Source organism: Rhinatrema bivittatum, chromosome 3, assembly GCF_901001135.1.
Source record: "Rhinatrema bivittatum chromosome 3, aRhiBiv1.1, whole genome shotgun sequence".
NCBI lineage: Eukaryota > Metazoa > Chordata > Amphibia > Gymnophiona > Rhinatrematidae > Rhinatrema > Rhinatrema bivittatum.
In genome coordinates, this window is record NC_042617.1 from 435,478,528 (window position 1) to 435,506,062 (window position 27,535).

Consider the following 27,535-nt stretch of genomic DNA (forward strand, 5'->3'; position numbering starts at 1 on the left):
CACGTCCATTACGCTTAAAAGTAGGAATTATGGTGTCTGCGGAAGCTAAAATGATTTGAATCCAAAATTTGAGAGTCACACACAAAATCCTCCAACTGCTCCAGAACAATCTTTTCTAGAATTTTTACTACTGCCAGCAGGTTTGAAACTGGACAATAATTTACCAAATCAAGAGAGGGAAGATTAATGTCCTTTTTCATAAGTCTAACAGTTGCCTGCTTCCATTAGCTGGAATATAATCATTTTTTAAAATATTTTCAAAAGAAACATCTTTTAGATATTTTAAAATCGTGAATGGGCAGGGATTTCATACTGAATGTACTGATTTTAAACCTGAAATCTTTGTACTTCCTTCCTTCAATGTAATTAATTTGAAACTCTGTCCATGTATTTTGGAGGAAATTAGTGAGAGTCATCCTAAAGTACCCGGTGTGGGTGCTATCTGCTGTTGCAGACTCTGAATTATCTCATCAAAATAGTTAGCTAGCAATTCATATTCTGGCATTACATTATCCAATTTCGCAGCACCCACTATTAGTATTTTTACAATGGCAAAAAGCCCTAAGGGCTTATTAATTGCCTGCTCTAAGTGAGACACAATCTCACACAACCATCACGATAATCATTCAGTGCATTTTTATATGCTAACAAAGAATTCTCATCTTTTACCTTTCTCCATCACCTCCCAAATTGTCTTACTTCCCTCTTTGCATCTGCAACACTTGATGAATACTAGGGCACACACTTTTCTTTCTCTCTAACTCTAACTTCATATACTGGGACTACGTGATCATACATTTGCAATAAAGATTTATCAGCCACTGCAGTTAAGGACAAAGTATCCCACATATCTGGTTCAATCTTTGCTAACCAACACTCCTTAAATTGCTCATTGTTTAATGGTGAACACCTATTTTGTTTTTCCTTTAGATCACATTTATTCTTCTCTTTCAGCTTGGTCTCTAAGGTGAAAGAGATCAAATAATGATCAGACCATGTGACTTCTAATTTATTACTATCAAACAAACTTCTGGGCAGCACCCCATCTATTGTGGAATTGACTTCTAATTTATTGACATTCTTCAACTAATTGGCATCACATTCCCTACACAACAGCAGGGGCAAAATGTGCCCTGGCCTATGTATTTTTCCAGAAATCAGCTGTTCAAATGACACAGCCTGCAACAAATGATACAAATTCCTGCGTTCCCACAGAATCACTCTCTTCAAAATGTAAATTAAACTCACCCACTATTAATAAATGTTTAAATCTTAATGCTAGTGTACTCACAAATTCATTAACAATGCATAAATGAGCTATCTTTTGACCAGGAGGGTAATACAATGTGCAAATAGTCCATTTATGAACTTTTATCAGCAGTGCCTCTATTGGCAAACCCACAGCCTGAACTATTCTATTTAGGACAAGTGATTGCTTAAAAAAAACCATAATACCTCCTCTCCTTGTTTGCTTCCTCGTGATTGCTGGAAATACACAAATCCTGTTGGACATGCTCTATTCCTCAAAATAGTGTAGTATTCTTGATGCCAGGTCTCAACAACACATAAAATATCCAAATGATGGCAGGATATATTATCCATTATAATCTCACCCTTTTTTCTTATTGACCATGCATTGATGAACCCAATATGAAGATGATCCTTAACATTCAGTGATGGGCCTATATTAGATCTGATTACCTGAGCATACTGTAGGCTTCGAGAAAAGTGCTTACCATGTTTTTTGGTGAGACCAGCATGATGACCCCCTTCCTACTACAACAGATATCATGATAATTATTTTTAAAAAATAAATATATAAATGCAAATTTCACACTAAAACACAAAACAACTGCACCAAAACAACTGTTACTAGGCCAAGTGTCCAGCTCCTAAGACCATCATTCAGAATCCAGAAGCCCACTAAGAAGGCTCACCAGGGGGCAAGTGCCCACCTTGTGGGCTCCCTCTTATGCACAAACGCTGGCATCACCACTCAATTACATCATGGTCACGTAACACTCACTTTTCCTTCAGCGCGACCGACAGGGAACAAGGATTTTTATTTATTTTATTTATTATTAACTTTTAATATACCGATATTCGTAGGACACATCATACCGGTTTACAATCAACTCATGGAGAAAGGAAACGGAAATTACAAAAAACAGGGAAGGGGGAAGGGGAGCAGAGGAGGAAAAAGGAGAGAGGGGGTAGGGAGAAAGCAAAAGCATGAAGAGTTTGAAAAGCAGAAGTAGGAAAGAGTGAGAAAAGTGAATAGGAACTGGAGTAACAGTATTAACATAATTAACATAAGGATCAGCTGTAGCAGCAATAATAATCACGTGCAGCAGTGCCTCTGAAAAGCGCCTTGCACAAGCAGCAGGTGAGAAGGCGGCTCAGTCCTTTGGCAACCTTGAGGGCGCGCTCTTATGCACAGATGCTGGCATTGCCACCCAATGAAGTTGCAGTTCTGTGACGCTCACTTTTCCTTCAGCACAACGGCAGGGAATCAGAATCGGCTGTAGCAGCAATAATAATAAAGTACAGCAGTGCCTCTGAAAAGTGCTTTGCCCAAGCAGCAGGTGAGAGGAAGGCTCAAACAGCAAGTATAATCATTTGATGTAATATTGACTCCCAAAGAATACATACATACCTGCAACAGCATTCAACTGGATGTACTACTGAGTGCAATTTATACAGTGGGGGCAATCATTAAATGGAGCAAACTGGTGCAATCACCACAGGCATGTTTTACCCATGGGGTTGCACCAGTGATCAAAGCCCAAGTATGCATGTGCTTTTGCTGAGATTATTGCCACAAGAAAAAAAGCACACACAGAGATCTGCACCTGCTTTTTCTGCAGGTGCATTTTCTGTGTCAAACAACGTGCCGAGTTTTGAAAATGCAAAACTGTGCATGTCATTGCTTGCTCCAACCTAACCTCGCCCCTGCCAGCCCATTCTTTCATCCCGCCGGAATGCCTCGGCACTATGCGATAGAAGCACAAACGTTGTGGAATGATGCACATTCTCTTACCTGCATTGAGGGTGGGAAATGTTCAGACAGGCCATTATAGGGGGTAAAACAGTTTTTTTTTTATCCATGGAAATTATATTGTTTACTGCACTCACAGGGATGATTTTCTAACTGCTTGCATTGCTGCAAAGTCCGTGAGTACTCTTTGCCCGTGAACTTTGCCCCCATTTTCAGTGAAAGTATGTGTGTACTTCCACTTTGCAAATTATCCCATAAAAACTACCTGCACATATTTACACCTGCTAATTTGTGCAGGTAGTTTTCCCGAGACAAAAAAATACACGCACACTTGTGAAAATTCAAAAATATGCATCCAGGTGCAAGCCCCACCTTGGAGAATTCTTTTTCTCAGTGAGGGTGAATCTGTGCATGTAATGGCACTATGCATGGAATTTTTCCCACAGATACACAGGGCAATTTTTAAAAAGTAGGAAATAGCTTTGAAAAAAAACTGCAGGGCTCATGGAAGAATTCCCACATATGCTCAGTAGAACAAAAGTTCCACTAGCTAAGAGAGAGAGGTCCATTTGGTGCTGCCAGATGATGTCACCCACATGCAACGGCTAATTCGACACTGCTTATCGATGGAAAATGGACACAGTGAGGGATGTTTAGGTTACTGACTTGCTCCTTGCCTAATTTTTAAAGTTAAACTATGGTGGTATTGCTCTCTGTAGGAATTTTTTTAATTACTTTTATTGCTATATGATTTTGATTGAGTTCTATCACTGTTCACTACTTTGAATGCTAACACAACCAGGAAATGTGTACATAAATTAATAAACATAAACAAACAGGTCACTGCTCTTTGAATGAGTGGATAGACACCACACATGGAAAGCAAAAAATAAATACTAAGTTCAGCTTTTCAGACTGGCTGAAGAAAAAAGGAACAGCATCAACAACTGGTGGGCAGAGGTGAGGCTGATAAAGATCCGATTTAAGCAGCCAGAAAGAATGTGGCATCAGACCAGGCTGGGTCTCTATATAACAGCATTTCCTAAATCTGTCCTGATGACCTCATAGCCAGTCAGGATTTTAGGATTAAAAAAGGAAAAGCAGTGATACATAAAAGGAACACAAATAAAACCTTGTGTTCCTTTTATGCACCACTGCTTTTTGTTCTCATGTTTTAACTTTGAAGGTTTTTCACCATCCTAACCTAACTCGATCTTATGTTCTTCCAGGGTTGTTTACATGCACCTCTAGTGGAGTTATTTACGCGATAGTTTGCCCGTGCCAGCTCATTTATATTGGACAGACTGTGAGAGCTGTTAAATTACGTATTGGGGAACATAGAAGTAGAATTCGGTCCCATGTTGAGAATGCACCGTTGGTGCAGCATTGGATTGATTTACATCATTCTCTTAAAGATTTGATATTCTTTGTTGTTAAAAAGATTTCTCTTGAATCTGGAGGGGATTTATCGTCAATTTTAAGGTGGGTTGAACAACACTTTATTTTTAATTGGAAAACTGTGAGTCCCCATGGCCTTAATGGCCCTATAGAGTGGTCTGCTTTTATTAAATAAATTAAGGGCTGGCAGAGTGTTTTTGAACTATCAGGTTTGATATATGTTGAGACTGGAGTTCTCCCCTATTGGTAGTTGGCATGTAATTGAATAATTGGGGTTTTGGTGGCAATATAAGGAGTTGATCGTTGCCTGGGAGTATAGGAAGGAAGTTTGATCGTCACTTCCGGACGCTGAATGTATGTGATGTTGGCGTCTGTTCAGGTATGGTGTCTTCCCTTTTTTTTAGTGTTTTAACATTTGAAAATTATCATTCTTGGTTGCAGTTTCGCGACCAGTTGATGAACATTTATGAACATTGACGAAGTTGACACACAGTTAAAGTTTTGGATAAGCGACTACTTGGAAGAAATCATTGGTAGTGTTGTAAGACGAAATTTGTCTAGTAAGGATTAAGATAAAGGTTGTAAGCATTATCTTTGGCATTAATATTGGATTAGTATATTGTTTTTGGATATTTATAGGTTGGTGAAAGTTTCCCCTGAGGAAGCCTGCTAGACGGGTGAAACTGAGATCTTCGTTGGGATCGATTTTGAGCAGGGATTGATTTTGAGTAAACAACATTGTGGCGGTGGATGACGGAGGAGAATACAACGCAGAATGATTTTTTAATTGTGACAGTGGTTTAAGGAGACTAGCGTGGTGTTGGAAAAGTTTTCGATTGACATCATGACAGCCATCATTTGAGAACTTAAGTAAAAATAAGAGTGCAATATATTTAAAATATTTTTACAAAGAGCATTTATATGTAAATGTTATATATATGCTGTCCATATTCCTGCCTATATGTTATTTACACTTTGTGTTTTTAATGTATGAATGAGGGTGAATGATGATTGGTTAGGTAGAAATATGTGTCTAGTTAGGATGTATTAATCTCAATAAAACATTTTCATGTTCACATATATATTGTGGGTTGTGATGATATCAGGGTTCTCATTGCTTGTTGGGTTATATTGATATTGGAGAATTTGTTTGTATTGTTGCCCTTAGTATTTGTATTACCTCAATGGCGTATAGGGCTATCAATGGCACATGAAGACATCAACTGCCCGGCAGCACCTATGCATTTGTGCCAACAGTGCAGCAACAGTTGACAGTGTCATCAGCACCAAAGAAGCCAGGGGCATGACAGCACCGATGTGGATCATGGCGCCAGAAGGCATCAATAGCCAGATGACACTGATAGGGACCACAGTGTTCGAAGGCTTTGTGGCCTCGTGCACTGGTAAAATCCCCGATGCCCAAGGGTGGAGGCCCTGTGATACCGATGCTCCACAGCAATGACATAGTCGATGGCAGGCAGCATCAGCGGTATCCTTGGCGAACCCAGGCCAAGGATGTAGGTCACTTGACAGTGTCCATTGACAGCCGCAACACCAGCCATGGCAGGTGAAGCACTCGATGGCACTCAAGGTGCCCGAAGGTGTCGATGGCTCACGGCGGCATCAAGATACCCAGTGAGGCTCTCAGCCCTGGACAGCAACCCATGGGGATGATACCAGACATTTACAAAAGCAGTCATATCAGTGAAAGGCACCTGATAGCATCAAAGGCCCAGGTGCTCAATGGTGACCATGATGCTTGATGATGTCCATGGCACCACATGGCGTCGAGGGACACGAACTTAATGGTGTGCATTGTGGTTGATGGCATCCAAGGCATCCCCTTACATCAAGGGCTACACCCTTGAATGAGACCACAGTGGACAATGGTGACCGTAGGGCCAGATGGCATCGATGGCCACCACCAAACTCTACGATGTCCATTGCGCTTGCTGGTGCTCACTGACACCTCCATCGTAGATGGCCTCTGCCCACAGCCATAGCATTAGATGGGTCGATGGTTCCATAATCCTCGATGGCCCTCATGGGCATAGAGGATGGATTTGTCTCAGTGGTACTGAGGGTGTCCATGGTGTTGATGCGACAGATCATAGGTGCACTGGTAAAGACATGTACAGGCAACAAATCGGCCATGATACCAATGGTGCATCAGCGATGCTGCTTGCCCAGGCTCATGCTCACCATCTCACACAGAGACTGCACTGCCAATGCTGTCAAGCAAGAGGAGACGTCACATCATCCAGGGCTCCAGCCCATGGAGACTAGTTCCCAAGAGCATGGGGAGGATAAGCCCCCTCTCCTAATGGGAACACTTAAGGTCCTTGATCCATCAGCATTGGACCTCCATCGATGTCCATTGGTCAGGAGCCGTGATATGGCTGGGCAGACTCCCAGGCAAGTCCCCAGGCTCAGCGATTTACAAGGACAACACACAGACTGCAACAGACAGTCCCGCCAGCACCAACAGACGATAAAACGCAGACAGATAAAGAAGACTCAAAAGTTAAACTGCAGATGCTTTAATACAGTATTTTATTAGAAAAGAAGGTAGACTCTGTCAGACAAGTGTGCATGGGTACTTTTAGATTACAAATCAGATGTAGCTCCTTCAGATCACCTTACATATGTGCTTAAATTTATGAATCGTGCCCATGAAGTCGCGACAATTCATCTGACACTCCGTTTCATGAAATTGCCGCATTTTGCATATAGACATGGCTTTAATCTTAAGGATAAGGTGGTCAGAGCAGCACTACCCTTACACCAATGACGACAGCAGATTGTCAAGGCCATCTTGTGGTGGCCACAGATGCATGAAAAACTGTATCATAAAACATTTTCAGACTGTAGTACAAGCAATGTGATTTATGCCATACTATGCCTATGTGCACTAGTCTACATTGGTCACACAAGTCTCAGTGTTTGGGTTCCTCTAAGGGAACATAGCAACCACATTACCTACCTGACAGCTAATGCCCCACTTGTGAAACACTGTAAGGAATACCGGCACTCATTTTCTAAACTAGAGTGAATGGTGCTGCGGGTCATACATCAGTCCCGAAGGGACGGAGACATTGCAAGTATTTTGAATTATGATGAACAGTGACTCATTTTTTAAATTAATACTATTGCCCCAAATGGACTCAATGAGGACATAGATTGGTACGCTTTACAGTAGAAACATGTGCTATAGTTTTTAGTATTGCCTTTCCACTTAATTATAACAGCTGGTTTTTCCCCACTGTTTTACTTCTTTTAAATACGGCAGTGTTAATTCACACTAGTTCTGACAGGCTGAAATGCTGACTAGCACTGTGGACATTTTCTCTAAGTATCATTTCATTATTTGTTTTATATTTAGCTTTCCATCTTGAATGCAAGTTGGACACTGTGGCATTACAACAGAAGTTATCGAGTGGTTACAGATCCACGTCAGTTCAACATCTTTTACTACCGTTGCATTGCAATTGTATTTTTTGAGCTTCAGTATGGAAACAACTATCTTCTTTTGCCCTGATGCAGACAATGAAAAATTGATGCAGTGTCTGGCATGCTGATAAGAGAAATATTTACTCATTATAAGATAAGTGATTTTTATGTGCACATAAGAAAAAGTGGCTAATAAAAAAATGGACAAATGTGTGACCTTGTATGACCAATGATTAGATCATAAAGACATGGTCTTTTGTAGACCCTTTTACACTCAAGTTAAAGATTGAAGCTGGCATCTCACTATATGAAGGCAATAACATGTTATGAATAGCTGTACCTAACTATACTAAACATTTTTAGTATTACAAGCACAATATATTGGCTGAGTTGGAGCTCTGACCATTGTTTGATGGTGAACTACCTATGAACATTGGATAGAGGTTTATTCACTTTTTGAATTTATTATTTGTAGCAAATGTCACTGCAGGCAAGGAACATCTTCAGCAGTCCCTCTCCCCCTATTTATTGAACTTTTTAATATCTTAATTATGTATTGTGTTTATAGTTCATTTCACAACTTTGATGCACAATTTCTCTGCATGATTTACCCCACCATATAAGATGATAAATTTGCACACTAAAATCTGTACATCTGTTTTTTCCATGCCATATATCAACAAATTAAAACCAATTTCTTTCCTCTAAATCTACCAAAGCTTTTTAATTTTAAGAATAATTGAAATGTACTAACAGCAAAAACATGAACTGTGCACCAACACTGGGGGAACCAGTATTAAACAGCATTGCAGGAAATGATAGTCTACAATGCAAACCCTAGTTCTTTAGTTTAGAGGTTGCTTTATTCACCTTTGCCATTGTAAAATAAAGTACAGCATCAGAGAGAGATCTATACACCGGACTCATGGCATTTTCACTTAATATAACAAGTGACATAGGTTTCTAGCTGGCCATTACCAAAGATATATTTTAATGAGCCTGAGCTCTGGAAACGTGCACTCAGCACTAGCAGCTGTGAGTGACAGTGTGAGCAGAACTTTCAATGCTATCTGCACATTAGGAAAAGCATCCCTCAGCTCTGCATCATGAATGAATTGGAGAGCTTGGAACGAAGAGTATTGAATAAGAAAGGCGAAGAGAGAATTTGAAAAGAAGCTTTCCATGGAAGTAAAAGCTCATAATAAAAACTTTTTCAGTTACATTCAAAGTAAAAAGCCTGCGAGGAAGTCAGTTGGACCGTTAGATGACCGAGGGGTTAAAGGGGCTCTTAGGGAAGATAAGGCCATTCCAGAAAGACTAAATTAATTTTTTTGCTTCTGTATTCACTGAGAAAGATGTAAGAGAAATACCCATGTCAGAAATGATATTCAAAGGTGATGATTCAGTAGAACTGAAATAAATGTCAGTGTACCTGGAAGATGTAATAGGCCAAATTGACATACTATAGAGTAGCAAATCACCTAGGCCACATGGTATACATCCTAAAGTGCTAAAAACAGAAAAATGAAATTGCAGACCTGCCATTAGTAATTTGTAAACTATCATTAAAATAGTCTATGGAGAGGAAGTGACGTCACCGCTGGGAATGGCTGCCTAAACCGGGAGCTCCTCACCCAACAGATTACATCAGCCCCCATCGCGTTCCCCCGAGCGAGCCCCAAACAAAAAATTGAAGCGGCAGGCTGCCCCAACGACAGAATGGCGGACCAGAAAAAAACTGACCTCCAGCGATTTTCCTTTTTGGCAGCGGCAATGGAGACGGGCCCTGACAGCGATATGCAGGCCGCACGTGTGGCAGAGCAGGTGAGCGAACCCAGAGCGGAGGAGGCAGGGGATGCACCGCCGAGCCGCACAGATTTTCTTAAATGGTTCGGAGAGCTCAGAGGAGACATGGAGGGACTGAAAAAAGAACTGCACGGGTTCTGGCTGAAATCCAGAAAGATGTTACAGCACTGGGAAACAGGGTCGCAGAGACGTAGACCTGCTTGGAGGACCAAGCTTCTGAAATTTCTAACTGCAGGCTGGATCAGGATAAACTGATAAAAACACAGGATGATCTCCTTAGCAGGCTCGAGGACCTTGAGGATAGGTCTAGGAGAAATTTAAGGTTTAGGGGACTACCTGAATCTCAGGAACTCAGTAATTGCAAGCAGGTTGTCAGTAACATTTGTGCCCAAATTCTCAGCACAGACACTGAACCAGTGGAGGCAGCTACAATCAAAATAGAATGGGCCCATCGCTCGTTGGGAGCTATTTGTTCGGAGAGATCCAGGAACATTATAGCATGTTTCCACAGTTACATCCAAATGGAAGAGATTGCACTCCAGGCCCGTAAAGTGGGCTCAACATCATTGGAGAACCACAAGGTGGAGATCTTTCAGGACCTGGCACCAACCACACATCCCTGCGAGCTAATAACATCAGATACAGGTGGTTATTCCCATTCGGCCTGAGCTTCACCATTGCCGTAATATCTTCCTGAGTATCATCTGCAGAGGAAGCGCTGGACATAATGCAGGCCACTGGGATGCCCACCGCGAGGTCACGAGATGATTCTGAGTCCCAGAATCCTACCAAACTCCGGAGTGATACCCCAAGGTGGCAACGGGTCGAGAAGGGAGGCAAACGTCTACGGAGACATCCCAGTGGTTCATGTCAGCTCTCTGATCATCCTGACTAATCTACATAGACAGTTTGCATTTTTCTATAATGGGTGAACCTTGTTGATACCAGCAAGGCGATTATGCTATGATTTTCCATACAACTAGTTCCCTGTGCTAACTGTTGGCAAGGGGGCATGACTATTTATCATATATTTCTGGCTTAGTGATGGTCGGGAGGACCCCAGGAGCAAGGGGTCAGGACTTCGATGACATCACACCTCCAGGAGGAGGAAGCCCACCATGGAGAGCTGTGGGCAGAGAATCAGGGGCTATTGGGGGGGGGGGGAGAAGGGAGGGACATGGGGAAGAATATGGTTATCAATCAGATACCGATGGGTACCCATCTTAGCCTTACAAGGAGGTTCAGCTGAGATCCCTGTATTCCTTATTAAGGGGGTGGATAATCGGGGCAGTGGGCATATAAGCTCTAAGTCTCTAATATTTTCTAATGGATGAGCTATGTATACTCTCTGTTGGGTTTGAGGCATAGTGTGGACTCTTAGTCACAGTGGTGATGACTCCCTTCCATGGGGAACCACAGCAATAGGCTAGACTCAGAGAGCAGACACTGGAGATGGAAAGCTTTATTGTACTGCTGTAGATAGATGGTAATTGTGCAGGAAAAGATGGCACTGATGTCCAGCAAGGTGCCAATACGTTCAGCACTGATGTCCAGCAAGCTGCCAATACATTCAGACAGCCTCAGATGGAGAAGTCTCACCTAGATGTACAAGGTTGGTAGTGTTCCGCAGAGCGGGATAAGCCGAACCTGGTGGGTGGAAATGGAGAGCTGGATCATAGAGGTACTAACTGAAGAGTAGTGCAGGTAGATGGTGAAGATGGGACCCGAGGTCCGTGGTAGATGGTGAAGATGGGACCTGAGGTCCGTGGTGCAGGATACTCTGAGCTGGATAGGCCCTCGAGGAGAGAGTATCTGGAAACGCAGATGATCCTGAAAAGAGAAGAGAGACCCCGAGGAGCAGTTGTCTAATTAGTAGTAGAAACCCCGAAGGGTAGTTGGAAGCGAGAGACCCCCAAGGAGCAAGTGCCCAGAGTTTCTTCAGAAACGAGATACCCCAGAGGGTAGCGAGGAGTCTAAGCATGCAGCTTAGAAGCGGTCAGAGTAGCTAACCCAAAGTCCTTGCTAACTTGTTCATTAGGAGCAGAGTGGAAGCTTAAATACGTCATACGTGGGGGCACCCTGAGGTTCCCGCCATGATGTGTAGATAAGCATAGGCAGTGTGCACGCCCTAGGAGGCCATGCCCTAGGAGGCCACAGGAAGGAGCATGGCGTACGGGGACGCCCATGCTGAGTTGGAGACGCCAAGGGTTTCGGCACATGGCACTGGAGGCAGCCATCTTACCCACGGAGGAGGAGAAAGGCAAAAAAGAGGTGAGGCAGAGCAGTCGCAGCCATCTGCGACCGACAGACGCAACAGTCTCGATAAATGTTAAGGTTCTGAATTCCCCTACAAAATGGAAACTACTTTTTTAAGGGGCAAAAAGGGGTAAGGCAAACATCATTTTTTGCCAGGAAACCCATTTACTAAAGCGGGCAGAACAGCTCCTCTGGGCAGATTTTTTCCCCAACAATTTTTAGCCTCAGCATCAATTCATCGGATGTACGAAGGGGGTGGGGATATTATTTTCTAAATCCCTGGTTATAGATGTCAAAGACGTCCACAGGGACCCTGAGGTATGATACGTAGCTCTGAAAGTATTAATTAATAACACTTTGCTAACATTCCTCACTATATATGGTCCGAATTCTGACCAGAGTTCGTTCTTACACAACATCTCTAGCCTGCAGATAGATATAGTTTAATAGGACAAAGCCAACATGGATTTAGCCTATGCAAGTCTTTCCTCACCAATCTGCTACATTTTTTGAGGGTTTAAACAAACATGTGACTAAAGGTGAGCCAGCTGATATAGTGTACATGGATCTCCAGAAAGCATTTGACAAAGTCCCTCATCAGAGACTTAGGAAATTAAAGAGTCATGGGATAGGGGGCAGTGTGCTATTGTGGATTGCAAACTGGTTCAAAAGATAGAAAACAGAGAGTAGGGCTAAATGGTACATTTTCCTGGGGGAGAAAGGGGGCATGCTCCAGAGATCTGTTCTGGAACCACTGCTTTTTATATATTTATAAATGACCTGAGAATGGGATTGACGAGGAGGTGATCAAATTTGCCAATAATACTTTATTCAAGGTTGTTAAATCACAAGAGGATTATGAGAACTTGCCAGAGGACTTTGCAAAACTGAGAGGCAAGGAATGCAAATGGCTAATGAAATTTAATATGGACAAGTGCAAATGATGCACTTAGGTAAGAGTAACCGAAATTATAGATACACAATGGAAGATTTTACATTAGGAGTCACCATTCAGGAAAAGGATCAAGGCATCATCATTCAAATATTCTGTTCAGTATGCAGTAGCCAAGAAAGCAAAAAGCATGCTAGGAATTATTAGGAAAGGAAAGGAGAATAAAACAGAGAACATATGAACATAAAACTTGATATAAGGGGGTCAAACCAAAAGTCCATCAAGCCCAATTTCCTATTTCCAACAGTACCCTATACAGGTCACAAGTACCTGGCAGGATCCCAAGGTTAGATAGTTAACAGGCTGCTTATCCCAGGGCTAAGAAGTGGATTCCCTAAGTCCACCTTAATATAGATAACAGGGTGGCTGGTGGACGAGAGGACCGCCTGGTAACTTGCCTGCTTGGTGCGAAGGTGGCAGACCTCACACGTCACCTAGATAGGATTATAGACAGTGCTGGGGAGGAGCCGGCTGTCGTGGTACATATGGGCACCAACGACATAGGAAAATGTGGGAGAGAGGTTCTGGAAGCCAAATTTAGGATTTTAGGTAGGAAGCTGAAATCCAGAACCTCCAGGGTGGCATTCTTTGAAATGCTTCCTGTTCCACGTGCAGGTCTCCAGAGGCAGGCAGAGCTCCAGAGTTTCAATGTGTGGATGAGACGATGGTGCAGGGAAGAGGGATTCAGCTTTATAAAGAACTGGGGAAACTTTTGGGGAAAGGGGAGACTTTTCCGAAAGGATGGGCTCCACCTTAACCAGAGTGGAACCAAGCAGCTGGCACTAACTTTCAAAAAGGAGATAGAGCAGCTTTTAAACTAGAACAAGGGGGAAAGCCGACAGTCACTCACAGTGCATGGTTCAGAGAAATGTATCCTTGAAGGATACTAATGAAACAGGAGAATTAGGGCATCCCAAAAGAGAGGTTCCTTTAAAAGCAAACATAGCCATATGGATATATGTAAAAAATCACCTAAGCTAATGATTTCCGAATTATCCCAAACAACTGAAAAGCAGGTTGTTAATACAAACAAAAAACACACTTTGAAATGTCTGTATGCCAATGCAGAAGTCATAAGAACATAAGAAATTGCCATGCTGGGTCAGACCAAGGGTCCATCAAGCCCAGCATCCTGTTTCCAACAGAGGCCAAACCAGGCCACAAGAACCTGGCAATTATCCAAACACTAAGAAGATCCCATGCTACTGATGCAAACATTAGCAGTGGCTATTCCCTAAGTAAACTTGATTAATAGCCGTTAATGGACTTTTCCTCCAAGAACTTATCCAAACCTTTTTTGAACCCAGCTACACTAACTGAATGTATAGCAGCAAATGATGAGATTGACATAATTGGCATCACAGAGACTTGGTGGAAGGAGGATAACCAATGGGACAGTGCTATATCGCAATGATACGGAGGACCAACTTGGTGGAGATTTATTATTTATTTATTTTTATTTTTAATTTTTTATATACAGAGGTTCTTATAGAGACTACAAATCACTCCGGTTTACATATAACAATAAACTGCCCAACAAGATAAGGGGCTTTACATAGAACAGTGGCACATATGTAACAATATAACTGGATGACAATAAAACATAATGATAATAAATATTATAGATTAACATTGTAATTAATAAAATTGTGTAATAGATGTGGCACTTTATGTCCAGGAGGGTATAGAGTCCAACAGGATAAAGTCATACAAGAGACTAAATGCTCAGTAGAATCTATATGGTTAGAAAACCCATGTGTGTTGGGTAAGAGTATAGTGATAGGAGTATACTACCGTCCACCTAGACAAAATGGTCAGACAGATGATGAAATGCTAAGAGAAGTCAGGGAGGAGGAATAGCCTAGTGGTTAGAGCACTGGACTATGAACCAGGAAACCAAGGTTCAAGTCCCGCTGTCACTCCTTGTGACCTTGGGCAAGTCACTTTACCCTACATTGCCTCAGTACCTGAATGTAAACCGGTGTGATATCTCAATTGAGATCAATTACCCCAATATTGACTGGGTAAATGTAATATCGGGACTTGCTAGAGACAAAGTTCCTGGATGTAATAAATGACTGCTTCATGGAGCAATTAGTTCAGGAACCAACAAGAGAGGGAGCTATTTTAGATTTAATTCTTTGTGGAACGCAGGATTTGGTGAGAGAGTTAACAGTGGTGGGGCCACTTGGTAAGAGTGATCATAACATGATCAAATTTAAACTAATAACTGGAAGGGGGACAAAAAATAAATCTGTAGCTCTAACACTAAACTTCCACAAGAGAAACTTTGATAAAATGAGGAAAATAGTTAGAAAAAAACTGAAAGGTGGAGCTGCAAAATTTAAAAGTGTTCAACAGGCATGGACATTGTTTAAAAATACAATCCTAGAGGCGCAGTGCATATGTATTCCACACATTAAGGAAAGATGGAAAGAAGGCAAAACGATTACCGTCATGGTTAAAAGGTGAAGTGAAAGAGGCTATTTTAGCCAAAAAAAAATCCTTCAAAAATTGGAAGGATCCATCTGAAGAAAATAGGATAAAACATAAGCATTGTCAAGTTAAGTGTAAAACATTGATAAGACAAGCGAAGAGAGAATTTGAAATGAAGTTGGCCATAGAGGCAAAAACTCATAATAAAAACTTTTTAAAATATATCCGAAGCAAGAAACCTGTAAGGGAGTCGGTTGGACCATTAGATGACCGAGGGGTTAAAGGGGCTCTTAGGGAAGATAAGGCCATTGCAGAAAGACTAACTGAATTCATTGCTTCCATGTTTATTAATGAGGATTTTGGGGAGATACCAGTTCCTGAGATGGTTTTCAGGGGTGATGAGTCAGATGAACTGAACGAAATCACTGTGAACCTGGAAGATGTAGTAGGCCAGAATGACAAACTAAAGAGTAGCAAATCACCTGGACAAGATGGTATGCATCCTAGGGTACTGAAGGAACGAAAAAATGAAATTTCTGATCTATAAGTTAAAATTTGTAACCTATCATTAAAAACATCCATTGTACCTGAAGACTGGAGGGTGGCCAATGTAACCCCAATATTTAAAAAAGGCTCCAGGGGTGATCCGGGTAACTATAGACCAGTGAGCCTGACTTCAGTGCTGGGAAAAATAGTGGAAACTATTCTCAAGATCAACATCGTAGAGCACATAGAAAGACATGGTTTACTGGAACACAGTCAACATGGATTTACCCAAGGGAAGTCTTGCCTAACAAATCTGCTTCATTTTTTTGAAGGAGTTAATAAACATGTGGATAAAGGTGAACTAGTAGATGTAGTGTATTTGGATTTTCAGAAGGTGTTTGACAAAGTCCCTCATGAGAGGCTTCTACGAAAACTAAAAAGTCATGGGATAGGAGGCGATGTCCTTTCCTGGATTACAAACTGGTTAAAAAACAGGAAACAGAGAGTAGGATTAAATGGTCAATTTTCTCAGTGGAAAAGGGTAAACAGTGGAGTGCCTCAGGGATCTGTACTTGGACCTGTGCTTTTCAATATATATATAAATGATTTGGAAAGGAATACAATGAGTGAGGTTATCAAATTTGCGGATGATACAAAATTATTCAGAGCAGTTAAATCTCAAGTGGACTGTGATACATTAAAGGAGGACTTTGCAAGACTGGAAGATTGGGCATCCAAATGGCAGATGAAATTTAATGTGGACAAGTGCAAGGTGTTGCATACAGGGAAAAATAACCCTTGCTGTAGTTACACGATAATAGGTTCCATATTAGGAGCTACCACCCAGGAAAAAGGCATCATAGTGGTTAATACTTTAAAATCATCAGCTCAGTGTGCTGCAGCAGTCAAAAAAGCAAACAGAATGTTAGGAATTATTAGGAAGGGAATGGTTAATAAAACTGAAAATGTCATAATGCCTCTATAATCGCTCCATGGTGAGACCGCACCTTGAATACTGTGTACAATTCTGGTCGTCGCATCTCAAAAAAGATATAGTTGCGATGGAGAAGGTACAGAGAAGGGCAACCAAAATGATAAAGGGGATGGAACAGCTCCCCTATGAGGAAAGGCTGAAGAAGTTAGGGGTGTTCAGCTTGGAGAAGAGACGGCTGAGGGGGGATATGATAGAGGTCTTTAAGATCATGAGAGGTCTTGAACGAGTAGATGTGACTCTGTTATTTACACTTTCGAATAATAGAAGGACTAGGGGGCATTCCATGAAGTTAGCAAGTAGCACATTTAAGACTAATCGTAGAAAATTCTTTTTCACTCAACACACAATAAAGCTCTGGAATTTGTTGCCAGAGGATGTGGTTAGTGCAGTTAGTGTAGCTGGGTTCAAAAAAGGTTTGGATAAGTTCTTGGAGGAGAAGTCCATTAACGGCTATTAATCAAGTTTACTTAGAGAATAGCCACTGCTATTAATTTCATCAGTAGCATTGGATCTTCTTAGTGTTTGGGTAATTGCCAGGTTCTTGTGGCCTGGTTTGGCCTCTATTGGAAACAGGATGCTGGGCTTGATAGACCCTTGGTCTGACCCAGCATGGCAATTTCTTATGTTCTTATGGTTTATGGACTTTCCCTCCAGGAACTTGTCCAAACCCTTTTTTAAATGCAGCTACATTAACAGCTTTCACCACATCCTTTGGCAAAGAATTCCAGAGCTTATTTATTTGATTTATATTTCAGCTTTCAGACACTTCAAAGTGGATTACATTCAGGCACTGTAGATATTTCCCTGTCCCTGGAAAGCTCACAATTTAAGTTTGTACCTGAGACAATGGAGGGTGAAGTGACTTGCCCAAGGTCACAAGGAGTAGCAGCACGATTTGAACCCTGGCTTCCCTGGTTTGTAGCCCATTGCTCTAACCACTAGGATACTCCTCTGTATTGCTCCATGGTGCAACCTCACCTTGAGTACTGTGTGCAGTTCTGGTTACCAAATCTCAAAAAAGATACAGCTGAATTAGAAAAGATACAAAGAAGGGCAACCAAAATGATAAAGGGAATGGAACGATTCTCCTATGAGAAAGCTAAAGAGGTTAGGACTCTTCAGCTTGGAGAAGAGGGGGCTGAGGTAGGATATGATAGAGGTCAATAAAATGATGAGTGGAATAGAACAAGTAAATGTTACATCAGTTGTTTACTCTTTCAAAGAGTACAAAGACTAGGGAACACCCAATGAAGTTACTAGGTCAGTAGTTCCCAAACCTGTCCTGGAAGACCCCCAACCAGTTTGGTTTTCAGGATAACCACAATAAATATGCATGAAATAAATATGCATGCAAATTAGGCAGAGCATGCAAATCTCCCTCATGTATATTCATATTCATGCATATTCATATCCGGAAAACCTGACTGGCTGGGTTCCTCCATGACAGGTTGGGAACCACTGTACTAGATGACACGTTTAAAATTAATGAGAAAACATTTTTTATTTCAATGTATAATTAAGCTCTGGAATTCTTTGCCAGAGGATGTGGTGAAAGCTATTAGTTTAGGTGCATATAAGAAAGATTTGGAAAAGTTCCTGGAGGAAAAATCCATAAACCATTACTAAGGTGGAGTTGCAGAAATCCACTGCTTATTCCTAGGATAAGCAGCATGCAATTTACCCCTTGGGATCCTGCGGGTTACTTGTGACCTGGATTAGATGAAAGTTGGTTCTTACCTGCTAATTTTCGTTCCTGTAATACCACAGATCAGGACCCAAGAAACAAATCGGAAGCCGATCAATAATGCTGGAAAGCAGGACAAACGGTGGTGATCGGTATAAGTAGGGATTTTTTATTGGTATTTGCTGCTTATACCGATCACCACCGTTTGTCCTGCATACCACAGATCAGTCCAGAAAAGTGGGTTGTGTATCCCTACCAGCAGCTGGAGTCAGAGAACAATTAGAACTTTGGGCACTGCTACATAAAGAGAGTGCCATCTACAGTCGCTCAGTATTGACCTGTACCCAAGCCCATGCTAACAGAACTAAATAACGAAGGGTAGCACCCAACCAAATTTCCAGACTATCACTTCGCCGCTGGCAAAAACCAGAACGAACAACTGCTCCATGAATCATGTCTGCAAAAAAGGAGCTTCAACAATAAAATCTTAAGCAGATTCTGACCAAGTCAGTCTTTCGGTATCTGAAGAAAGGGGTGGGCCTCTGGACTGATCTGTGGTATTACAGGAACGAATATTAGCAGGTAAGAACCAATTTTCATTTCCTGAATATACCCAGATCAGTCCAGAAAAGTGGGATGTACCCAAGCCACCCTACACTGGGCAGGAACCCGAAAGACCTGCACGAAGCACACTCTCCCCGAAGTACAGTCCATCAGAAGCCTTAACGTCCAATCGGTAATGTTTTGTAAAAGTGTGAATAGACAACCACACCGCCGCCCTACAGATCTCCTGAGGCAAAAGTAACTGACACTCTGCCCAGGAGGTAGCCTGGGCCCTAGTGGAATGAGCTCTGAGACCCAAAGGCACCTGACGCCCTCGGGCTATGTATGCCGCGCAAATGGCTTCCTTAATCCACTGAGATATGGTCGCCTTTGACGCTTTGTCCCCCTTCTTTGGGCCACCAAAGAGAACGAACAAATGATCAGAACATCTGAAGTCATTGGTAACCTCCAGATAATGCAATAAGGTGCGTCGCACATCCAAAAGATGAAGGCTTCTGTTCTGAGAAGACTCCCGGGACCAGTTAGGGAACCCCGGAAGCTCCACAGTTTGATTGACGTGAAAAGCTGAAACCACCTTAGGGACAAAGGACGGAACCGTATGTAACGATACACGAACGTCATAAATCCGAAGAAAAGGATCCCGACAAGACAGCGCCTCCAACTCTGAGATCCTACGGACCGAGCAAATCGCCACCAAAAAACACTGTTTCCAAAGTCAGATCTTTCAGGGAAATTCCACGAAGAGGCTCGAAAGGAGCGCCACATAGAACTCGCAGGACTAAATTCAAACTCCAATCTGGACACACCGAATGGATGAGAGGGCGCAAATATTTGACCCCCTTAAGAAAACGAGCAATATCCGGATGCACTGCCAGCAAACAGCCGTCAAAGTTTCCCCGCAAGGCACCTAGAGCTGCAACTTGTACACGAAGGGAATTGAGCGCCAAGCCCTTAGCAAGGTCCTGTTGCAGAAAGTCAAGCACCCGAGGAACATGCACCGCTAAAGGGTCGCAGGAACACGATGACACCACGTCTCAAAAAGCTTCCAAACTCTCACATAGGCCATAGAGGTGGCTGGACGTCTTTCCTGTAAGAGGGTGGAAATGACTTGTTCTGAATAACCCCTCAAGCGTAAACGCCGCCTCTCAAAAGCCAAGCCACCAGAGAGAAGCGATCCTCCCGATCCGAAAATATGGGCCCCTGACAGAGCAAATGCGTTAGATGAGTCAGCTGAAGTGGACCCTCTAGAGCCAAGCATGCCAGATCCGTGAACCACGGACGACGTGGCCACTCCGGCGCCACCAGAATCACCCTTCCCGTGTGCCGCTCTAACAGTTTGCAACACAGCCCTTGGCTTTTGACTATAAAGGTCCAAACATTCTTGGAGGTTAGTGAACAATGAATCCACAGACAGCATATCTGAAACATTTTATTTCAAACATTCTATTTTGCTTTTTCTTGCTAACAAAAACAGCAACGTGAATGTTGTATTAATGTGGGTTTGTTATTTAATAATCTCATGATGTTCAATTCTTTTTATGGTGTCACTGAGAACAATATAATCACATTAAACTTAAGTAAGGCTCAAAACGGTCTACATATGCAGCAACAAAAACATCACTTTTTAATTAGTAACCTAATGGTATCATTTAACTCTGATGACCCACCGGGTACTGACATCACCAGTCTTAAAAGGCTTACAGGCTTAAAATGTCTGAAGTATAATCATTTACTATCAGTGCAATAGTAAATCTTTTTTCAGTATATTTTTCTTCTGCAATTAAAAAAAAGTCACTACAAACTAGACAAAAGTTCTGCTTCTTTTAAACAATAATTCAAAGTGCAAGATTACTTATCTTCTCGCTAGAATCTAATGGAAGCTGATGTCAATTCACAACATATCCAGCACTGTTCATAAAATGATCAAACAATTGCTGTGAGGCCCATAGTGCACAAAACACATCGGTGCATCAAACGATAAAACGACGACTCAGTTACTCTATTAGTCCAAAGTGCAGAAACCACAATGGCTCAACTGCTACATAACCCAGAGCTGTGTTCATAGACCGTTTTGAACCTTACTTAAGTTTAAAGTTTAATGTGATATATCAATTTAAGTTAATTTGTGCTTCTCTTTGTTTAGGTAATTGATATAACGAATCACTCACATGCACACTATCTCTTCAAGTAGCACTGATGATGTAAATTTTCCCACAAATAAAAAATGTTTAAAAAAAGAACATTTACACAACACGGGCTAAAGCAGGTCAGTGTTGCCAGATTACAAGTCAGAAAGAACTATTCATACTATTTGTTTCAGCTGTTGGGTGGATAGATGAGAAGACAGTCCTTGACAGGCATACCCCAAGCCCAGCGACCCTGGTAGTCACTTGGGTCATCTGCCCTTGAATCCGGCACTGTGTAGCTCTTTCTCCTCAAGGTGTAGCACTGACATCAGATGTTGGGTTTGTAAGGAGAAGCAAAGCCACTCATATCTTACAGTCACAAGGACCTTCATTTTCAATTTTTATTTTATTTTCTCTGGGAATTTCTCAGTGTTGATTATAATAAAAATGGGAGAAAGTTGGTGAGAAATTCCCAGGAAAAATAAATAAATACTGAAAACAAAGGTCCTTATGGGACGCGCGTATGTCCCGGGGCTTGCAAAAAAAGGTGTGGGGTGTGTGCGGACCGGGGGAGGGGAGGGGCATGGCCTGAGCCTCCAGGCACAGCAGCCATTTGCCGCTGTGCCCAGGATCGCGTGCCGGCCGTTGGCCAACATGCGTAAGTTACACCTGCCAGGAGGCAGGCGCAACTTCTTCAACAAAGGTAAGGGGGGGTGGGTTAGGTAGGGGAAGGGAGGGGAAGGTGCAGGGGGGGGTGGAAGGAAAGTTCTCTCTGAGGCCGCTCTGATTTCGGAGCGGCCTCAGAGGGAACGGAGGCAGGCTGTGCGGCTCGGCGCACGCAAGTTGCACAATTGTGCACCCCCTTGCGGGCGTCGACCCTGGATTTTATAACATGCGCGCAGCTGCGCGCGTATGTTATAAAATCGGGCGTATATTTGTTCGCGCCGGGTTGGGCGAACAAATCTGCGCCCGCGCGCAGGTTTTAAAATCTGCCCCTAAATCTATAATCATACTTGACAACCATTTTGAATTCTTAATAAATGGCTGTATGTCATCTTATCCAAAGCAGCATCTAAATATTATATCATTTGCCTTATTCAATAATTTGGAAACAGACAGTACTATTGTAAAATTAAGGAACTTATTACAAATACCTCTGCAGTATTCATTAAATATTCACCTGATTATCGTATCTAAGAGACTGTGTTCCAACTAAAAATCGTATTGCATCTGTTTCTGCTGTCTGGGGCGTCAGAGCACGTGCCTAAAAGAAAAGGAATACAAATTAAATTAAGGCACAAAATGATCTTTAAAAAAAATCAATTACAGTGAGGCTCAAGACTGCCTGCTTACAAAATACAAGGCATCTGGCGATGAAGACCACCTTTTGAATGCCAACTGCACCACATTACTTACCACCTTCAGAAGGAGAGATTCTTTACTCAAAGAGTAATTTGAACATGTTTTCAGAGGAAACAGGTATAGTTTGACTCCAGAAAAATACGCTGATCCAAGAACTTAAACTGCTTGCTCTCTGTCATTTTACACTGCTGCTAACGCACAATAGGATTGTTTACCTCCCCATGAAATACCACAAATACAATATACTAAGCATATTGCCCAGAGATATAACATTAGGGGAAGAACCTTTAATACATCTGGCTCACAAAGAGCTGTTGGCCCCATTATAACAAGGCTGGAATCAATGGACTTACGGCCTTCTTTCTTTTTAACCAACTACGTAAATCTGTAATCAGCACACACAGTAGGTTTGTCAGTACAACTCAATTTGTGGTTCAGGAGCTATACGGGTCTTGAGTGTCCACAATGTGACTCTTCCATGCCACAGAACGAAAAAAAACAGAAAAGAATGGCACTAGTGGATTTGGATTTAATTCCTTGCCTTTTCAAACCCAAGTTGAGTTACAATTCAGGTACAGTGAGTATTTCTCTGTCCCTGGTGGCTTACAATGTACGGGGTAATTTACGAAGCTGCTCTAAGAATCTAACACATGTAAAACAGCATTTATTGCGCAATGTGATATACTCCTATCACAGTAATATTGCACGATTTTACCTCTAAAATCTGCCCCTATTCAAATTAGCTGCTTTGCATGCATAAAATTTACTAATGTATGCAAAGCAACTAATGTATAGGTAATCATATGCTAATAAAATAACATGCCTTGTCACAGCCCCGTTATTCCTTTAAAAATTAGCTACAACTCCAAAGTTGTAGATAATTTTCTGCAGGAGCATTGGGACATATCTCAATACTTCCTCACAAAAAAGGTCTTCCATCAACTGTGAAAGAATACCCCGCCCACCCCACCCCCTATCGAGGCAACGTGGTCCTAAAAAGTTAGAAAAAAACAAAAAGCACATGGCAATGCCCACCCCCTTCCCAAACCCTTTTCTATAAAATTACTTTGTGACCCAAACAAATAGCCCCCTTCAACCCTCCCCAAAACCCTCCGCAAAAGATATTCTCCCTGGGTTTTGGTGGGAATGACTGCTCAGCACCATTTTGGAAAATGGCATCAACAGCCCAGAGCTACTGGGTGTTCCAGGCCACGACTGCATCACTGAGTCTTCAAAAGGTATGGGATATCCCCTAGACCATCATGGTTTATTTTGACTACAAGGGAGGGGGATGGAACTTATTAGACCCCAGAGATGAAGGTGTCTTTTGGGGAAAAGGGTCTGGGGGGGGATGTCTGCTGCTGGGGGGAGTTGATAGGAGGCCTATTTGTTTGGATCAGGGGGTATTTTCCACAACAAGGAGGGGTTTGGGAATGGGTGGGGTCATCATGCACAGTGATTTATTATTTAATTTTTAAACGTTTTGGGCCCACGCTACAGGAGGTGGGAGGGCTGGATGAGAAAACTGGTAGACATCCCGGGAAGAATGTTTATAAGTTGAGAAGGGGGTATTTTTGGGCCTCTGGATCATTTACAATGATGGTGGCCCTGTGCAAAATGGGCCACCATGGTGCGTTTTTTGTGTCCCTGCCATGTTATTTTTTATCTCAATGTTTTTCCGCAATAAAAAAAAAATAGCGTTTTGATACTGCCACGATATTTTCTTGGGAAGAGTGAAATATCTCAGGAACACCCCCCACATGATAAAATATTACAGCTTAGTCAATGATCCCCTACGTTTGCACATAATGTAATGCAGAGTGAAGTAACTTGTCCGAGGTCATATTGAATATCAGTGGGAGAAGCAGGATTTGAACCTTGGCTTCCGATTCTCAGCCCTTTGCTCTAACCACTACCAAACACGCCTTCACCTCAACTTAAATTTAATATATAAATGAGTATAACAACTGAACATGGCAAAAATCTGTCCTTTGCTAAAGTTCATCAATGCTATCTATAAAACCTGTGCAAGGCAATCAGTTCAGAAAGACCAGATTTGGGCTAAGAGGTGGCTTTAACTACAGTTATGTTCCCATTTCTATGAATGATGGAAGACATCTCTTTAAGTTCTGATTTTTTTTTCACAGCAAATTAATACATGAAATCTACTTTTGCAGTCTTTTCTTACTGACAGTTCAATTTCATATTATTATGACCCATAAGTGCAGCACAAAATGTCAAAGGACATTTTTAAAGCATATAATCAGTCAAAATGTACAATTTACACCTGCAAATAAAATTTCCTAGCTGAGAATGACTAAGTGGTTACCAAATGTTATCCTCAGCTACTCTGATAGAAAAATAAAATATATTGAGAGATACAGGGCATTCAGAAAGTATTCAGACCCTTCACTTTTTCCACATTTTGTTACATTACAGCCTTATTCTAAAATGAATAATATGCATTTTTTCCCTCCTCAGTCTACGCACAATACCCCATAATGACAAAGCAAAATCAGGTTTGTAGAAATTTGTGCAAATGAATTTTAAAAAATTGAAATATCACATTTACGTAAGATTTCAGATCCTTTGCGATGACACTCAAAGCTGAGCTCATGTGCATCCTGTTTCCATTGATCATCTTTGAGATGTTTCTCCAACTTGATTGGAGTTCACCTGTAGTAAATTCAATTGATTGGACCTGATTTGGAAAGGCACATATTTGGCTATATAAGGTCCCACAGTTGACAGTGCATGTCAGAGCAAAATCAAAGCAATGAAGTCAAAGGAATTGTCTGTAGACCTTCGAGACAGGATTGTGTCAAAGCATAGATCTGGGGCAGGATACAAAAAAATTGCTGCAGCATTGAAGGTCTCGAAGAATATAGTGGCCTCCATCATTCTTAAATAGAATAAGCTTGCAACCACCAAGACTCTTCCGAGAGCTGGCTGCTCACCCAAACTGAGCAACTGGGGAGAAGGGCCTTGGTCAGGGAGATGACCATGAACCTGATGGTCAATCTGACAGAGCTCCAGAGTTCTGCTCTGGAGATGGGAGCTTTCCAGAAGGACAACCATCTCTGCAGGACTCCACCAATCAGGCCTTTATAGTAGACTGGCCAGACGGAAGCCACTCTTCAGTAAAAGGCACAAGGCAGCCCACTTGGAGTTTGCCAAAAGGCACTTAAATCCGAGCATGGGAAACAAGATTCTCTGGTCTGATGAAATCAAAACTGAAATCTTTGGCCTGAATGCCAAGCGACATATCTGGATGAAACCAGGCACCGCTCATCACCTAGGAAATATCATTCCTATGGTGAAGCATGGTGGTGGTAGCATCATGCTGTGGGAATGTTTTTCAGCTGCAGGAACTGGGAGACTAGTCAGGATCGAGGGAGAGATGGACAGAGCAAAGTACAGAGAAATCCTTGATGAAAACGAGCTCTAGAGCACTGTAGGCCTCTGGGGCGACGATTCACCTTCCAAAAGGACAACGATCCTAAGCACACAGCAAAGACAACACAGGAGTGGCTTCAGCACAAGTCTGTGAATGTTCGTGAGTGGCCCAGCCAAGCCTGGACTTGAACCCAATCGACCATCTCTGGAGAGATCTGAAAATAGCTCTGCTTTGACGCTCCCCATCCAACCTGAGAACTTGAGAGTATCTGCAGAGAAGAACAGGAGAAAATCCCCAAATACAGGCATGCCAAGAAGACTTGAGGCTGTAATCGCTGTAAAAGGTGCCTCAACAAAGCACCGAGTAAAGGGTCTGAATACTTATGTAAATGTGATATTTCAGGTTTTTTGTTTGGTTTTTTTTTTTTTTAATTAATTTGCACAAATTTCTACAAACCTGATTTCACTTTGTCATTATGGGAATTTTGTTTAGACTGGGGAGGGAAAAAATGCATATTATCCATTTTAGAATAAAGTTTTAACATAACAAAATGTGGAAAGAAAAAGTAAAGAGTTTGAATACTTTCTGAGTGCACTGTAAGAAGTAAAGGTAGTACGTCCTAATCTTTCAGCCAGAAAACCACGGAAAATGTCAAGGGATAAGGACCTACTAGATCGCTGGTGATTTCGCACCCGTGCCCTCTCTCTTTGTTTCTGTCCACAAACATGTCATCACTCTTAACATCTCTGCTGAAGTCATTGTAGGCATCCACCATCTCAGTGAAAAAAGATTTTTTTCACATTCCTTTTGAGCTTCCCTCCAGTCAGCTTCATATGACTCTTTATCCTACAAAATTAAGGCATGACAGAAAATGCTCCAGTATTTTACTGAAGCCTGCTAGATATCTGAATGTTTTTATCATATCTGCTCTTTCCCTCCTTCCTTCTATTGACTAAATCTTTAGCTTCTTCATCTCTTCATGCATAGCTTACAGTGAAGGCTATACTCCAGTTAAGTGGCTCTCCTTTAAATTGCTGTTATGTTTTTAAATATTAATGTATTAATTTCATACACTCTACATTCTATTATGGTGGTATTTCATTTCATGGTTTTAATCAGTTTGCTCTGTTAGGGCAAAAAGCGTTACAGGCAGCCTTGAACTAGGGTCTGCTCGGTCAGGGCTGGTGTACTATATGAAGAGTGACAGAATAGCTCTGAGAAAACTAGGCCCAGACTACTAATGGCCTGGTGTATGGCCCTGCCCTTGTGGATCCAGATTGGTACTCGGGTTCAAAAGGTAAGCTGGGACACCTGGAAGGTGTTCCGGCATTTAGATTCTTAGAAGGCCAAGTGGCAGTGTGGGATCACAGTGGAAGACCCATGAGCTCTTCTTAATCTTATATATACTGATGTTATACAATGAGATATGAAAGCATTGAAGCTCTCTGTTAAGTCCTTATGTAGAAATTGTGTTTTGAGAATTGACTGGGTTTGTCCAGGAAAAGGAATTACTGTGGAAATTAACCTGGACTGGATTTAAGCTATAACGTAACTGTGAGTGTTTCCAGCATTCACTGAATTTTTACCTATAAAGCATCCTACATCAGGGTATGTTTATGTTATTGC

At 41.9% G+C, this 27,535-nt stretch overlaps 1 protein-coding gene across 1 annotated transcript in view; it reads right to left on the bottom strand.

Annotated features, from left to right (window-relative positions):
• The window catches only part of EIPR1 (EARP complex and GARP complex interacting protein 1), a 486,875-nt gene that overhangs the window by 373,282 nt on the left and 86,058 nt on the right, over positions 1 to 27,535 (bottom strand). Inside the window, exon 2 of the mRNA XM_029595793.1 lies at positions 22,331 to 22,414. Within this exon, the coding sequence (XP_029451653.1) occupies positions 22,331 to 22,414 (84 nt within the window). The remainder of the gene's footprint in view (positions 1 to 22,330; positions 22,415 to 27,535) is intronic.